Source organism: Ciconia boyciana, chromosome 4 (genome assembly GCF_034638445.1).
Source record: "Ciconia boyciana chromosome 4, ASM3463844v1, whole genome shotgun sequence".
Lineage (NCBI taxonomy): Eukaryota > Metazoa > Chordata > Aves > Ciconiiformes > Ciconiidae > Ciconia > Ciconia boyciana.
In genome coordinates this window covers 16,456,592-16,474,682 of record NC_132937.1, presented here as the reverse complement: position 1 = coordinate 16,474,682, position 18,091 = coordinate 16,456,592, and the positions used below count along the sequence as shown (strand labels likewise).

General features: G+C 45.2%; 1 protein-coding gene across 1 annotated transcript; it reads left to right on the top strand.

Moving 5' to 3' along the window:
- Positions 1–4,929: 4,929 nt before the first annotated feature.
- On the top strand, positions 4,930–17,319 carry LOC140650841 (urea transporter 2-like). The gene is given in 10 exon segments (XM_072859642.1): positions 4,930–5,077; positions 5,799–5,988; positions 6,349–6,477; positions 8,308–8,500; positions 9,855–9,902; positions 9,904–10,006; positions 10,614–10,748; positions 11,721–11,767; positions 15,609–15,640; positions 17,217–17,319. Coding segments are annotated over 10 exon segments (1,128 nt in total).
- The last annotated feature ends 772 nt before the right edge of the window (positions 17,320–18,091 follow it).

The window sequence follows — 18,091 nt, the reverse complement described above, 5'->3', positions numbered from 1 at the left end:
CTTGGATTTTGTCAGGGAGAGAGGAAAATTCCAGAAAGAAGAGAAAGTACTAGATAACTTTGCTGCATTTTCAGAGATAAAAGCCGAACACCTAGCAACACAGGCACTAGCTTGGAAATAACTGTTACCTGGGAGTATTAAAACAATTAGCCAAATAAAAGCCTCTGTTCCTTTCCCAGCTGCAAGCACAGCACTGCTCTTACCGTGCATAACACATAATGAATGTGTGACCAGGCTTGTCTCCATTTCAGCACGTGAATAAAAAAGTATTTGCAGGCCAGATGTTGCAGGAGTGCAGCACCAGCACGGAGCCTGCTTCGCTGCAGCTTTAACGAGGCATTACTGAGATGCCGTAACTATGGCGTGACATGGAAGAAGTTTACACAAGTGGAAGAGAAATTGATTTAGGGAGACATGAAGTTGCATAACATCAGTACTTTGCTACAGGACATTTTTGACTCTGAAAAGATGATTAAAAAAACAATAGATTAGCTTCTTGGCCCTGTGATGACTTCATTTTCATGTAAGAAAAACATCTTTTTTTTTTCTTTTCTATTCTCACGGGTTCCATTTCATAGCTGATACAAAAGTATTTAGATACTTTTAGCTGCAAAACTTTCCTTCTTGCTTATGTGAGCATTCTTAGCAAGGATGGCAGAGAGATATTATCCAACAGCACAAAGATATCTAGGCAAGGGGAGGCAGCAAACATCTGGAATCACTGGGGAAAAGCAGCAATGCCCCAAATCTAGCTCTTGCTTTCCGTGGTACACTATGGGAAAATAGTTTTACATAGTTCCTCTGCACTTGCAGCAGAGCACAAATCAGTCTTTGCACCACAGAAATTAAACTCACGTTCAGACTCTCTCTGCCTGGGTCCTGCTGCTCCTGTATCACACCAGTTACACACCAGCATCAGAGGCCTGCACGCATTTCCTACCAAATGCTTGTCTGGAGCACCTCTCCAGAGCATACATGAGATCAGGCAGTGCACTTCAAGCTGTGTGTCTGAATGCAGGGCTTACACAGTCTTTAGTTAAGAATCTGAGATCAAAAAACACTTTCCCGGAATAATAGAAATAAGGAATAAAAATTTTTTTTTTTTAAATCCTGCCCCCCTGCAGAAGTCATGCAGGCTGTTCCAGCAGAATAGTCCTTTCACAATTATTTTCATTTCCCTCCTTTGTGCACTAGGAAAAAAAGCCCACTTTGACTGAAAACCACATGTTAACGTAACTTCAATAGCAGGTCTTCAAAAGACCTGGTGTAGACTGGCCTTCATGCAATTCCCTGTCAGAACATGCACATTTCAGCTTGAATTAAAATTCAGACATCACTGTCTCAAAATTCTCTGAGCATCCCCATTATTCTGGGATAAGATACTGTTTGTCTTCTGTCCTTTCTTAAATAGCTGCTATTGCCTACTCCCTAAAACAGGGTAATATGTTAGCAGATCATTAATCTGAGCATATATGGCAGCCACTGCTTCTTACAATGTCAAAAATTATTTAAAATGCCAAAAAAATTCTATGCTGGTGCCGGTTTCCAAGTGGTTCACTACTCCTTTATACTGTCTTTGCACAACTAAGTAGAAGTAGCGCAAGTCCTCCATGCTCTGTGTTTCTGGACAGATGGGACAAGCCTTATGGCTGTGGTGATAGCTGAACCACCACACACAGAAGGCAGCCCTCACGCAGAACCTGGGATGTGATTTGGGGTGGCAGTGAAGCCAGTGGAGCTGGATCTGGGTCTTTACAGTGTTGTGAAGACCCCACCTGAAACCAAAGGTGCTCTTAGCCTACCCATTACATACCAGGTTGCTCTGCAGGTGATGGGGGTGTTTCATAATGATTTTCTTCTCCTTTAGCATATATAAGGTGACAGGAGAGATGAACCAAAGTTCATGTGATCCCTCTCTAGAGAGACACATCATTTGATAGACCGGGACATAATGAACATGAGTTTGACCAGTGCTGCTGGCCAGGAAGTACCCATGATCATCCCCTAATCACTGTGATTTTGAATATTCTGGAAGAACAGGTATGCAGGATATTGACGCAGCCTCCATCGGGGGTGAAGTTCAAGCCAGGTTGGTGGAAGTGACTCACCTGGTCTTTTTGCTGTGCCAAGTGCATTGAGCTGACTTCATTTCTGCCCATGAAAACGCAGAGCAAAGGAGTTCTCTGGTCTCACACTTGCACCATGCAGTACTGCCTTACACAGCTGCCATGCCAGCAGCACAGCCCATGCACTGCCAAATAGCCTCAACAGCAGATAAAAGGCTTCACACCTCCCAGGGGCTTAAAGCATATAATTATCATATATCCCAGGGTAAAAATTACCTTGCACAAGAAAGAAATGAAACTCCACTCAGGCACTCACCACGGGAGAAGTCCTTTCCTGCTCATTCTGGTCCTGATTCAGCAAAGCACTGAATTCACATGGCTTCACTGGCAAGTTCAGTACAGGCTTAGGTGCCTTCCTATGGCAAAGCAACTCAAAGTTTTGATGAATTAGGGCATCCAACTTGACCCGTTTTCTTCTCCACCATGTGAGTGGGCCAGACAGTGACCCTGACACTTCACGTGCACGTTACATCCCACGCTGCAGGACGTCTCCAGACTCCTGTGATGCAAACAGCTCCTCACTCAGTACGCAGGGAAACATATTGGGCGTGGTAGCATGGGACACACAGCATCACTCTGCAAATGCAAATCCAACAGCCCTTGACTTTACGGATTAGCAACAGAGAAAGCCTAAGTTACATAAAGAGGAAGATTCCTTAAATTGAAAATGTAAATGCACTTTCACCAAATGAAGAGCATTAATCTTGGCTGGAAATTTTGATTTAACTGAAAGTGCATCCAATTCACTTATTCCATTATTTCAGAATAAAATATGAGAAAAGCGAAGGTTAATGAATCAAGGTAATGAATTATAACTGAGCCAGGAAAAAGCCTTCCAGCACCGAGACACCATCCCTAGCAACACTCTCATCCTTTTCTTTTCTTCCTCCTCTAGCTAACCTCCTTTCCTTTGTGTCCTACAAAGTCAAATTCAACACTCTTCTACGTACTGGTCCTGTCTTCATTCTCTTTCACGTGGAACCTATCCTTGCATTAGCAGGGCCTTTCCAGAAGGTAGAAAATGTCTATTTATTATTTGTGCAAATATTTACTACTTCCTGAAATGTCACCATCAGCCTTCCAATAACATACAGTAAGAAACTGGCCAGGATGTACATTAACCAGCCGTTCCCCCACAAAGACTCAGAGCTGCTTAACCACGTCTGAGGCTGCAAGTGTAATGCCCAGGGGTGAGGCTGCTTTAGCTTAAGTGCTCAGCACCTGTATTTCTGAAGTACGAATTCTCTTCCCCAGCTGCCAAGAAGGCTTTTACTGAAGTTGTGAGTGAGTCAAGGACTAACTCCAATAACAACGTGCTTGTATCATCTTATTCAGACTATTAACTCACAACTTAAAGTCTTTACTTCTTGCACAAGCTGTTACTCACCAGTGAGACCTGAAGCAGCCCTGGTTCTGTGTTCACTCAATAACGTATCTTGTCTTGTTTTCTTTGTCTTGACAATTACCAAGAATTAGTCCTACTCTTCAGGAAACTGAATACACTCCAGGGAAAGGTTTGGCTGTTTTAAATTTGCTGACTTCATATTGAGAATAGGCCCTTAAACAAATAATGAATTGTCTATAGGACATTGTTTTTAAACTCCAGTGTTTACAGCTAGGTGAAAGTCTCTGATCTATGTGCCTGAATTAAGCTGTCTAGAGCTGTATGAGGTGCCACAGGGTATTCCAGCAGTTCCCAATCCAAAGGGCATGTCTCCCATAGGGGACCCCATCTCTGCCAGTTCTACGTGGATGTTTCAAACACCTTATTTAGGCCTAAACACCTCTGTTTGGCCTATAATGCTCCCCTACCTTATTTAAGTCTTGATATAGTGCCTGCTAAATTTAATAAGAGTCTTTTCATTAGTCCCTGAGGATTTCTCATTACAGATCCTAATATGTGGTCACCTACCTTGTCTTATGCTGAAGAGCAAAGGCTGGTGCAGACCACGTAACACCCTATGTGGCCGCTGGCAGAGAGAAGGCGGCAACATGACTAAGGTAGAATGGAAAGTGAGCACTCTGAATGTGGCCTTTAAGCTCTTAAATCGGTGCTGGGTACTTCTAAAGATGGGGCAGCTAAAAGTACAATTCAACACAGAAAAAAATTGTATGTATGTATGTGAGTAATGGAGTAAGGCACTATAAACAACCCTCAAGCTAAGACCATGCTCCTGAGAAAGGTTGAGCTGATCCCAGTAGGTGACTGTATAGAGATTCATAAACCTAACTTTAGATACCTATTATTGATGGCTGATGGATAAATTCAAACTGGAAATATGGGTTAAGCAGCAGGGGAAACTTAATCATTGAAGCAGCTTCCTAGATTGTGGTTCAACTTCTACAACCTCTGTGTTCAACTTCTATCAATTTGAATCTTGAGGTAAGCTTTAACTTATGTGAAACTAGTGTCTCTTAATGCTGTCTTGCTCTTCTTGAAGTCGCCCTTTAAATCAAGAGCTGCTTGGTTTCTAGAAAACATGGTATAGCTGAGCAGGGTGTTAAAATCAGGTGAAATACTGCTATGACACAAGGCTCAGTGGTTCCTTCTGGTGTTCAAGTCTATGACTGCATGAAAGTCTGGAAGGACAGTGCAGGGTCCCAAGAGCACATGAAGAGAGAATGTGCTCATGGACACTTGAGAATCAGGTGTTCAGAGCAAGGATTTTCCTCTTTCTGGCTCCAAAATAACACATGGTGAGCAATAATATGTCGTAGAGAGAATAAACAGGGATCGGTAAGAGGCATTGTAATGAACTCTCTTTTTTCCCCTTGAATTTTACCAAAGGGTCAGAACATCAACATGGAAAATAATGTTGATGTCAAGATAGAAACCAAGGGGGAAAGAAAACCAATAAAGCAGAATCCACTGAGCAAAGCTGGGAAGAGAGTCTGCAGAGCTGTTGGGTACATCACTGGAGACATGAAGGAATTTGGAGCCTGGCTAAAAGGTAAAGCTACTTCATCATGACTAATTAGGGGATTCCAAAGAATTACATCAAAGGAGTAATAACTAACTTCTCAGTAACGTGATTCAAGTTGAAGTATTACAGAAACTACCTCTGCCCTGATTTATTTCCATTTTGTAGGGAAAAAATCAGCTTTGTGCAGAGATTCACATATTGCTTAAATCCTGAGGATGACTGAGATGACATTTACCTCCAACATGTCATGTACAAAGCAAATTTAGTCCCACAGAACATAACCCGGGATGGTTATTCTGTGCTCTGCCATTCTTCATAATGCTCCCTGTCCTTTCAGCTGAGCAATTTCTGTCAAGCCTAATGCCACTGTGAAGTTAAATTACACATAGGTAGGTGTGTTTGGTCCCCATAATAAATCAGCAACAGGATACACACATGATTTGCCATCTGAGGCACAGACATCATAAATTAGCTGGTTCATATGAAACTGGTCCAGGGTACTTTATAACAGGGGACTGGCAACCACACTGTTCATCTCAGTTTTCCAGCTGTAAGACTTCAGTATAGACCATAATAAATCCCAGTCAGGTTTTACAGTCTTGTTGATTCATTGCTTCAGTCATGCTGCCAAGTTCCACTGCCAAAACTCTTCCTGAGTTTCAAAAAAGCCATCACGAATCAGTATCATCTGTGCATTTTGTTGGGGTTTTTTATTATTATTATTATTATTTAATCTGATCTCTTCCAGATAAACCTCTCATGATCCAATTTATTGACTGGGTGCTGCATGGGATATCCCAGGTGATGTTTGTCAACAACCCCCTCAGTGGGCTTATTGTAGTTGCTGGTTTCCTGGTGCAGAACCCATGGTGGACACTCACGGGCTGTTTAGGAACGGTTGTCTCAACTTTAACAGCACTTATTCTGGGTCAGGACAGGTAAGTCCATCCTTTTCCCCTTCAAAACCAGACTGTCACTTCAATGCTGACTTATGTGTTAAACAAGCGACATGGGTGAAAAGCATGTATCTAGCCTTCACTGGCTATGTATCTGGTCTGGTAGGACTAGACAGATCTTCCCACCAGCTGCATCTGATGCAAAGGGACACTGGACATAATTGCAGAAGGGGTAGCTGGGGCTGAGAGGACATGGGACTCAAGCATGTGAAATTGAAGGTCGGTGCATGAGCCTTGGCAGGTCATCATCACAGAGTCACAACTGCATGGGGAGGGAGGGGGTGATGCGAGCAAAGCACCCACAGGGGAGAAGATTTCAAGATGGTTGTTTCTTTCACATAGATCAGCCATTGCAGCAGGCCTGTACGGCTATAATGGGGTCTTGGTGGGATTGCTCATGGCCGTCTTCTCTGCTAAGGGAGACTACCACTGGTGGCTTCTGCTGCCGGTAGCACTGGTGTCTGTGTGGCCGTGTGCTCCCCCCCCCAAGCTCCCTGCACAAGCAGTAACCATCAGTGGGAGTCATCCTGATAGCTGCATCCAGCTTATGCTGGACCTTGAGGACGAATGGCAACAAAGTAGCCAAGGGCTGCCTGAAGCAGTGATCTAAACCTCTTGCTGATATGCAAATATGACCATAAGTCAATCATCTTACTCCTTAAATAGTGGACAGCCCAGGGCCCTTTGAGCTCTCCTGCACGGCAGCGGGCTGCACGCCAGGATCTCCCCTTGAGCAGGGACGCCTCTCAAGGTTACTCCTTGAGGTTGAGAGATTCCTTGCTGCAACAGATCCTCGGTAAGTGACTAATAGCATGCTAAACTTTGAAATCTTAGCTAAGTGATATAAAGGATTGATTGCGCACATATAATCCTTTAGATATAAACCGTTGACCAAGTCTGGGACTAGGACTGGATCTAGCCGCACCTAGACTCCTCTCTGAGAAGGAGTTTAGAAAGCAAGGGGGTCCTTTTCTGAACCTCATGACTCAACGGGAGGGTCTCCCTGACAGTTTTGTCTGACCCTGTCCTCTATGCAGTAAATAATCAAGTGTGCCTTGCCATTGAATCTTGTTAAAACACTGTCGCATTGAACTTTGTTAACTCCCTATTCTGTATCAATAAACTATATTTTTACTTCTCTCTTACGAGTGAAGTGCACTCTCACTCCATCCGCGACAGTCTGTGACGTGGTAAGTCGGATGGCTCCTCTGCTTCTTATTCCAGTCCCAGTGTCCCCACACTGAGACTGAGCTGTTGTATTTTTACGCACTATACAGACTACAGTGGGAAAGAAACACAACTGGCACATATGTGCTACTAAATCTGTATCATTATTTGCATTTTTAAACTTGAATGTAATCCCGAAACAAATAAAATACCCACATAATCACAAATAAACCCAATGGGGAAAAGGAAAATCGATGGCTGATCATATGTAATTCAATGCCCTAAATGTTAGCCATATTGCTGCGATGCATCAATTAATTTTTGTCTCAAGAGGAACATTATTTTAACCATTCCCTATCACCAACAACTACAAGCGTTTCATCTATTTAAACCACCATATAAAAATGTCATGAAAATTTACCTCTCCAGGCACAGAAGCTGTTCACTGGTCCCAAGACATGATGGTTGATGCTAATGAAAACAAACAACTAATAATACTTTACTTATATACATGACACCATAATTGGCTAGGTATTTGGACAGCAAAAATTTTGAAAGCTGGTCTTTCACCCCCAAATGTCTAATTGGAGATTGCTAAACCACGCATCATCTGTCTGCCTGAAGTTCATGTAGTGTTATACTCACTGTAATAAGCACAACTCTGATGTCAGCCTTTACTTCTGATCCATAAGCTTGAACAAGGACACACAGCCACCTTTACAGTTCGCTCAGACCTGATACAGGTGTCCTAAATTCAGTCCACTTCAAGTAATAAAAACCAAAAAGTAAGCACTGAGACTGAGCTGTGGAATAACTCCATTAAATCACTGGATCCTCCACATGAGTGGAGGATCTTGGCTCCTTCATGGACACCAAATTCACCCAATATATTGCATAACATGACAGGAATCTGTACATTGCTAACTGCCCTGGGAAGGGTAGGAAATTACCAAGTGACCCTAGCATATCTCTGATTTTATCAGAAAGACTGAGGAAATTAAACAGCTTTTTTTAAAAAAATAGAGTGAATTTCCTGCAGGGGTTTTTTTTGTTCGTTTTTGGTGGGTGTTCGTTTGGTGTTTCGTTTTGCCTAGCTGATAAGCTCCTATTGAGACCATTTTGTTGTTCTTTCAGCCCTGTTTTCACCAGCGCTTTAGGCTCAGTCTTCTGTAAGTGGGATCTGCCTGTTTTCAGCTTGCCTTTCAACTTGGTCTTGACCCTCTATCTGGCTGCATCAGGACCCCATAATCTCTTCTTCCCTACAACTGTCATTCAGCCCGCAACAGCAACACCAAACATCACCTGGATGGATGCTGAAATGCCAATGGTAGGATGCCCTAAAGATAATAGCCTTCTCCATTTACAAAGAAAACCACTATAGAATCATATTATCTTCCTTTATGTTACTGCATTATGGCCTGGCAATACAAAATTGCATTTATAAGATAGCTATTATCCAAAACACAAAGGTTTACTCTAGGAATTGACATTTTTGATAGCTTGAAAATAAGAATCTTTTTGGTATCTGGTATATTTCATTTACAGTTGGATCTAAATTATAATCTTCAAAGAGCCTCTAAAACTTAATTAACCATTACTGTGTGTATACTGATCAGCACCCCATAGATAAGGTTGTGCTGAGACTACCAGTTAACTCACAGGTTAATTTAATTTTCCATGTAGAGAGTACTGTGTTTTTAAAATTGCATCTTTCTGATTAGAAATGAGAAAGCAGATATTACTATGGAAGAACAGTTAAAAACTTGGGTGCAGGCACATGTTCACATATTTTTAGTTAATATTCAAGTGGGACCTTTAAAATAAAAAAATTTGTTCACCTGCATAGTGTGGTAAACAACATAGATACCAGAGTAATAGCTTTCCCCTACAGTTCAGTGGACTATTTTGAGGGGTTCCCAGGGAGTGATTAAGAAAAGGAAGTTAATTGACACTAAATAGCAATCCACAAGTGACATTTCTAAAAGAATGTTTACCATGGTGCATAATTTTATGGGGACCATAAATGCACTGTTCCATGTGGGGGAACACAATATTTTGACAAAAAGTGTCTTAAAACCATCTCTAAGCTGTAACCAAGTTGGGGTCTGTCCCACCAACCCAGCAAGTCTCATTCATATTCCTAGTGAATCCCAAGGGAGTTTCAGGTATGTAAACACATCAGGGATCCAGTCTTATCTGAGTAAAGTCTTGTAATTCTGGCCAAGCCATTATTGGCCATTTCATCCTCGGATCTGCCCACTCAGAAGCAAATATCTTCTCAAAGGCATCATCTATCTGAGCACTTCCATTTCCTAGATTCACTGTCATGCTCCATAACAGCATGCAAAAATGGCCAAGTCAGCAGCACGTGTAAAGATGATGAGCAAACCCTTCCAAGTCCTTTCACAAAAGACATTTAGCTTTGATATTAGAGCAAAAACCCAGCAGAGGAGCTCATGGCTAGGGAACAAGGCATGACTCATTTTCATCGAAGGGGAAACCCTGTGGAAATGCCCTGCTGTCTCCTGAGAAGTGTTCAAACTTTCCACTTACAGTCCAGAAAGAGAGACTGCATCCAACAAATGCCGAACACAAACCTGGCCAAGAAAAATAGATTTAAAAAAAAAAAAAGAAATTACGACGCCAATAACAAACTGTGGTTTTTTTTTTAATTCCTGCAGCTCCTGCAATCCATTCCAGTCGGGGTGGGTCAGGTTTATGGCTGTGATTGATAACCTCTGGACTGGGGGAATTTTCCTAATTGCTTTATTTATCTCTTCTCTGCTCATTTGTCTGCATGCGGCAATTGGATCAGCAGTGGGGATGCTGGAAGGTAAGGATTTGACTTGTGTCACAGATTTATATAAAAGCATGGAGAATAAAAGAGGAACTGCAATGAGTGGAGCATTTACAGCCACAAATGTTTCTTCCATTGGAGAATCACTGCTTGGAAAAAAAAATGTATACACCTTTGTTTTAAGAATTCTTTTGATTGACTACCCCTTTCTCTTACCTCATTTTATGATGGTGGAAATGATCACAAGAAAGAAGAGTATTTTTGGCTGAAATGAAGTTTTATCATTAAGTACTTCATTTCTGAATATATTCTGATGGCTTTAGGAGCAGCTTAATGAAAGCCATAGCCATCAGTCTGAACGTGCAGGCCTCAGGGATGCATTTAGAGTTCACATGTATGCTCGTTCACTCGTATATCTTCTGCTGAAATCGTATGGCCAAATTCAGCTCAGCAGCACCAGGGAAATTCTGCTACGATTGCATTAGATTAAAGTGGCTTTAGTCTTAGACCATAGCAACATGACTACAAATAGGAACTTGGTGTACATATGCAGGCTACAGCCCTAAAAAGTTGAATTAATGCCATTTCTAGCTGCTTTTATCTCTTTGGCCAAGGAATGACACATCTTTGACTTATTTTGCAGCACTGAGCTTAGCAACACCTTTTAGCAAAATCTACTCCAGCTTGCGGGGCTACAACAGCTCCCTCTCATGCGTTGTGATCGGAGGCATGTTCTACGCTTTCACCTGGCAGACACATTTGCTGGCAATTGCCTGTGGTACGTACCCTATGGATTTTCACTACTGCTGTGTTTTCTTTTGAATTGAGACAAGACGCATTTATACTGGAGGTGGGCTGAAGCCAGATGGCCACCTCTAGACAGGCAGACGGACTTAGGCGAGACTGATGAATGATGGAGCCGGATGTTGGAGCCATTGCTCTAATGTACCCTGACAAAATAAAAGCAGTGCTTTCACTTTCAGCCAAGAGTGCTGTTCAAAACAAGAGATGCAATCAGTGGACACTGATTAACGAAGGTCTCTGAAATTAAATGCTTAGTTTTGAGGCTTTAATTGTGTTTGTTCAACATTGCTGGATGAATTATACTGTTTTTTCCAATCACAGATACCAGCTCAAATTCCTTCTTTGGAGAAGGACATATCTAAACTTTGAGAAAACTGGAGCTCAAGATCAGTCTGCACCTGGAGTTAGACAGCACAGTTTCCCCAGTCTATTGAACTGGATACCAAAGGCATGAGCTAGGCAACACAGAATGATTGAAGAATTATTTATAAGGCAATTCCATATGAAATTTCATTATCACAGTGAAACTGTGGATTGGGAGTGAAACTATTGCTCATTCAGTGCTCATATAAAAAAGATTTAGCTTTGTATCTCGTTGACCCACCTTCTAGCCCTAGAGGCAGGAGAGATGGGGGTGGAAGGGTTATTTTCCTATGATGTAACCCCATCCATCAAGCTACATACTTTCTACATCACTGCATTTTTCAAAAGCCTCTGTTTCCAGAGTCACACTTTTCATCACTCCACTTCTTTTTTTGTTTTGCCTTTTCCATGAGCTCTGGGTTGGAGGGGACACAGTGCACAGGAAAGAGCTTTAAGAGGGGTCTGTCCAGGCATGGTCATAAATATTGGTTGAGCTACCCAAGGCAATGTGAGAGATGTTTGTCCTTGCTGGTTTCCTCCATGAGCAACTGAACTCACTAGGAACTAACTTTCTTTTTCACAGCATTCTTCAGTGCCTATCTGGGAGCAACAGTGACTAACATGTTGTCTGTGGTAAGTAGTGTATCAGCTAAGGTCTTGTTTCCAACAGCAGATTTGAATAGTGTATATTTTCCTGGCTTGTCAGGCAAGACACCAAGACTTGGAGAACAATTCAGCCAAAAGGCAGAGCTGACCTGGGAGAGGGGACACTGTCTGCTTAAGGGTTTGGTGTGGCTCCCACTGAAACAGGCCACTTACAATCACCACTTACCACTTTTCATCCTCGGAGCTTGTATGAACTTCCACAGCTCAGCCCTCAACACCTCTGAGATAATTATATGTTTATACTCTGTGCCTGAAGCAGTTGAGAAAAGGGCCCTCCACACGTGTAAAGAAACCTCAAGTTTCGTTTAATTGCTTTGCCCAAGTGCCAAAAGGCAGTCAGTACAACAGCCCAGGGAAAAGCTGAATGCTTCTGGTATCCAGTCCTGTCTCATCCCCATCCACTCCTATCTCATCTCCATGCCAGAGCACTGCAGATGCACAAAGAGAAGGCAGCCTTCTCACCAGAGCTGGTAGATGTTGCAGGTTAATGCACAATGTCAAGATCTCATAAAGAAATCCTGCCCTCCCAGGGAGAGACTCCATGCAAAACCAAGTCAAGACTTCCTTGAGAAAGCTTGTTCCAAGATGCCTGGCTCTGAGTTTTGTTCAAGGGCTGGGGGATCAAATGAAAGCTGTCCAGGTCTCTGGCTGCAGGGAGTGCCTGAGCCTGTCACTCATACCGGAGGGCAGCAGAGACAACAACTGTTTTCGGTGTGACCAGGTGGATGATCTGCTCAGCCTGGTGGCAGAGCTGAAAGAGGAAGTGGAAAGGTTAAGGAGTATCAGGGAGTGTGAGAGGGAGATAGACTGGTGGAGCCACACCCTACCATCCCTGAGGCCAAGGCAGCTGATAGAGGCTCCACAAGAAGCAGAGGATCCCCTACCCTCTTGCCACCCAGCAGGAGGAGAGGACCTAGGAGACGGGGGGGAATGGAAACAGGTCCCTGCTCGGGGCGGCAGGTGGACCCCCCAGCCTCCCTCACCTTGCCAGTTGCCCTTACACAACAGATATGGGGCTCTGGAACTTGAGGGCCAGGCAAATGAGGATGAGGATGTAGGTGAAGGTCCATCCAGGGGGTTGCCTTGGGTAAGCCAGCCAGCCCCATGTATTACGACTGCCTCTGTTAAGAAAAATAGGAGGGTAATTGTCATAGGCAATTTCCTTCTGAGGGGAACAGAGGGCCCAATATGCTGACCAGACCCAGCCCACAGGGAAGTCTGCTGTCTCCCTGGGGCCTGGGTTAGAGACATTACTAGGAAACTCCCTGGTCTGGTACGGTCCTTTGATTATTACCTGCTATTGGTTATGCAGGTTGGCTATGATGAGGTTTCGGAGAAAAGTCCAAAAGTGATCAAAAGGGACTTCAGGGCACTGGGGCAATTGGTTGAGGGATCAGGAGCACAGGTAGTGTTTTCCTCAATCCCATCAGTGGCAGGGAAGAATACCGAAAGGAACAAGGAAACTCACCTGCTCAACACATGGCTCAGAGGCTGGTGCCATCAGCAGAATTTTGGTTTTTTTGATCATGGGGATGTTTACATGGCACCAGGCCTGCTGGCGACGGATAGAGTTCAGCTATCTCAAAGGGGGAAAAGGATTCTCACCCATGAGTTGGCGGGGCTCATCAAGAGGGCTTTAAACTAGGTTTGAAGGGGGAAGGGGATGTAACCAGGCTCACTAGAGAGGAGCCTAAGGGTGGCATGCCAATGTTGGGAGTGAAATCAATAGCCCGGCTCAAGTGCATCTACATCAATGCACGCAGCATGGGCAACAAACAGGAGGAGCTGGAAGCCATTGTGCAGCAGGATAGCTATGACTTAGTCACCATCACAGAAACGTGGTGGGATGACTCTCACGACTGGAGTGCTGCAATGGATGGCTATAAGCTCTTCAGAAGGGATAGGCAAGGAAGGAGAGACGGTGGGGTGGTTCTGTATGTTAGGGAGTGTTTCGATGGTGTAGAACACGGCGATTATGACGATAAGGTTGAGCGCTTATGGGTAAGGATGAGGGGAAAGCCAACAAGGCAGATATCCTGCTGGGTGTCTGTTATAGACCACCCAACCAGGATGAAGAGGCAGATGAAGCATTCTATAAGCAGCTGGCAGAAGTCTCACAATCACTAGCCCTTGTTCTCGTGGGGGACTTCAGCTTACTGGATGTCTGCTGGAAATACAACGCAGCAGAGAGGAAGCAGTCTAGGAGGTTCCTGGAATGTGTGGAAGATGATAGCTTCCTGACACAGCTGGTAAGTGAGCCTACCAGGAGGTGCCTTGCTTGACCTGCTGTTTACAAACAGAGAAGGACTGGTGGGAGATGTGGTGGTTGGAGGCCGTCTTGGGCTTAGCGACCATGATATGACAGAGTTCTCGATTCGGGCGAAGTAAGGAGGGGGGTGAGCAAAACCACTACCATGGACTTCCAGAGGGCAGACTTTGGCCTGTTCAGGACACTGGTTGAGAGAGTCCCTTGGGAGACAGTCCTGAAGGGCAAAGGGATCCAGGAAGGCTGGGCATTCTTCAAGAAGGAAGTCTTAAAGGCGCAGGAGCAGGCTGTCCCCATGTGCCGTAAGACGAACCGGCGGGGAAGATGACCGGCCTGGCTGAACAGGGAGCTTTTGCTGGGACTCAGGAAAAAAAAAAAAAAAGAGAGCTTACCACTTTTGGAAGAAGGGGCAGGCAACTCAAGAAGAGTACAGGGATCTCATCAAGTCAAGCAGAGAGAAGATTAGAAAGGCAAAAGCCCAGCTAGAACTCAAGCTGGCCACTGTTGTAAGAGATAATAAAAAATGATTTTACAAATACATTAACAACAAAAAGAGAGCCAAGGAGAATCTTCCTCCTTTATTGGATGCAGGGGGGAACATTGCCATCAAGGATGAGGAAAAGGCTGAGGTACTTAATGCCTTCTTTCCCTCAGTCTTCAATAGTCAGACCGGTTATCCCCAGGGTATTCAGCCCCCTGAGCAGGAAGACAGGGATGGAGAGCAGAATAAACTCCCCATAATCCAGGAGGAAGCAGTTAATGACCTGCTACGCCACCTGGACACTCACAAGTCTATGGGGCCGGATGGGATCCGCCCGAGAGTACTGAGGAGCTGGCGGAGGAGCTTGCCAAGCCACTCTCCATCATTTATCAGCAGTCTCCTGGTTAACAGGGGAGGTCCCAGATGACTGGAGGCTTGCCAATGTGACGCCCATCTACAAGAAGGGCCGGAAGGAGGATTTGGGGAACTACAGGCCTGTCAGCCTGACCTCGGTACCGGGGAAAATTATGGAGCGGTTCATCTTGAGTGCGCTCAACAGGCATGTGCAGGCCAACCAGGGGATCAGGCCCAGCCAGCGTGGGTTCATGAAAGGCAGGTCCTGCTTGACCAACCTCATCTCCTTCTACGACAAGGTGACCTGCCTAGTGGATGAGGAAAGGCTGTAGATATTATCTACCTGGACTTTAGTAAAACCTTTGACACTGTCTCCACAGCATTCTCCTGGAGAAGCTGGAGGCTCATGGCTTAGGCGGGTGTACTCTTCGCTGGGTAAAAAACTGGCTGGATGGCCAAGCCCAGAAAGTTGTGGTGAATGGAGTTAAATCCAGTTGGTGGCCAGTCACAAGCGGTGTTCCCCAGGGCTCAGTTTTGGGGTCAGTCTTGTTTAATACCTTTATCAATGATCTGGATGATGGGATTGAGTGCACCCTCAGTAAGTTTGCAGATGACACCAAATTGGGAGGGGTGTCGATCTGCTTGAGAGTAGGAAAGGCTCTGCAGAGGGATCTGGACAGGCTGGATCGATGGGCCAAGGTCAGTTGTATGGGGTTCCAACAAGGCCAAGTGCCAGGTCCTGCACTTGGGTCACAACAACCCATGCAACGCTACAGGCTTGGGGAAGAGTGGCTGGAAAGCTACCCCGAGCGGAAAAGGACCTGGGGTGTTGGTTGACAGCCGCCTGAATATGAGCCAGCAGTGTGCCCAGGTGGCCAAGAAAGCCAACAGCATCCTGGCTTGTATCAGGAACAGTGTGGCCAGCAGGAGTAGGGAAGTGACTGTGCCCCTGTACTCAGCACTGGTGAGGCCACACCTCGAATACTGTGTTCACTTTTGGGTCCCTCACTACAAGAGAGACATTGAGGTGCTGAAGTGTGTCCAGAGAAGGGCAACGAAGCTGGTGAAGGTCTGTAGAGCAAGTCTTATGAGGAGCGGCTGAGGGAACTGGGGTTGTTCAGCCTGGAGAAAAGGAGGCTGAGGGAGACCTTGTGCTCTCTACAACTACCTGAAAGGAGGTTGTAGAGAGGTGAGAATCGGTCTCTTCTCCCAAGTAACTAGCGATAGGATGAGAGGAAATGGCCTCAAGTTGCGTCAGGAGAGGTTTAGAGTGGATATTAGGAAAAAGTTTCTTTACTGAAAGGGTTGTCAAGCATTGGAACAGGCTGCCCAAAGAGGTGGTGGAGTCGCCATCCCTGGAGGTATTTAAAAGACGTCTAGATGTGGCACTTCAGGACATGGTTTAGTAGGCATGGAGGTGTTGGGTTGACGGTTGGACTAGATGATCTTAGAGATCTTTTCCAACCTTAATGATTCTATGATTCTATATGCTGCCAATATCTCTTTTTCAGTTGGAGTGTAGCAGGCCTCGGATCCTCCTGTATCCCCAACTCCAAAACCCTAGGGGTCGACCTCAAAGTCTCCCCTGGTGCTTTCTGCCAGAGGCTCAGGTAGAACCATTCTCCCCGGCTGTGGTGTAGAGAACATTCTTTACATCTTGCCCTGCCCAGACTGGCCCAAGGGCTACTGCATGAACTATCTCCCGTTTAATTTGTTCAAAGGCTTGTCATTGCTCAGGGCTCCATTGGAAATCATTCTTCTTCCGGGTCACTTGAGAGGGCTTACAATCAGACTGTAATTTGGAATATGCATCCTCCAAAAACCCACAATGCCTGAGAAAGCTTGTGTTTCCTTTGTGCTAGTTGGTGGAGACATGGCTGTTATTTTGTTGATCACATCCATTGTGATCTGACAACGTCCATCTTGCCATTTTATTCCTAAAAACTGGATCTCCTGTCTCCCTCTAGTCCTGGTCATAGTAGTCATTACCTACTTCCTGTATATACAAGTCAGGAGCTCCTTCATTAAAATCAGGAGTAAGATCAGCCCTTTTACTCTGTCTGAGGGAACTGTCCACTGGAAACCAGAGCAGCAATTTTCCTGGAAGAACCCCCTTTGTTGATTGTTGTTCCTTGCAACTCACGTACCCACGCCTCTAGGGTCGAGGTAGGTTTTCCATCCACTTCCTCATGTCCTCTCCGTGGTCACGCAAGTAAAACCATAGGGTGCCCCGTGGTGTGTACCCTCTATATTGTCTCTCTCTTGAGCAGAGGAACGCTGACTCCTAATAGGTGAGACACTGGTCTGTACAGGTGGAGAGTAGGATCTACCCTCTTTGAGTTTCTGGACCAGCTTCTCCACAGCTCAGACGAGGGAGGAAGAGATACTGTCTTCCATATTCCTGGAGGTGACTAGCCGCTTCATCCACTGTTGGATCCTCTCCATCTTTCCAGGTCAGTATTGCCAATGAGTTGGCACACGACGATTGGTGCGCTCCGTACCAACTTCCGCCACATGGGTCGTGTGCACTGGACTTCATCTGGATCTTTGGATAACTGCTCATTGCTCAGGTCACCATAAATCACCTCCAGCACGGCTAATTCCCTCAAGTACTGGATCCCTTTCTCCATGGTGGTCCATTTCCCAGGGCGATATACAACATCTTCCTTGAAGGGATATCTTTCCTTCATAGCTGACAGGAGTCGCTTCCAGAGGTTGAGGGCTGGTGCCCCTTTTCCAATCGCTTTGTCAGTGCCCCCTTCCCTAGAAAGGGATCCCAGCTACTTGGCTTCCTTACCCTCTAATTCCAGGCTACTGGCCCCATTATCCCAGCATCGGAGCAGCCAGGTGACAACGTGCTCGCCTGGACGACGGCTGAAATCTTCTCACATATCTCGCAGCTCACTCAGGGATAGGGATCGGGTGGTTTCCATCGCGTCCATGAGTTCTTCCTCTTCCTCCTCCTCTCCCTGTGATGGCCCTGGTCTTTCATCTTCCCTTTCTAAACGAGCTGACTTTCACTTCCAAGATTTCTTCTTGTGTATAGGGGAGACTGATACCGACACAGGTTGGTTCCCTCGTTCAGCCGCAGTGCCTGTCGCAGGGGGTTGGAGTAACCGCAGTATCTGTCGCCGAGGTTGGAGTAGCCACAGTGCCTGTCGCAAAGGGGGATGGAGTAGCCACAGTG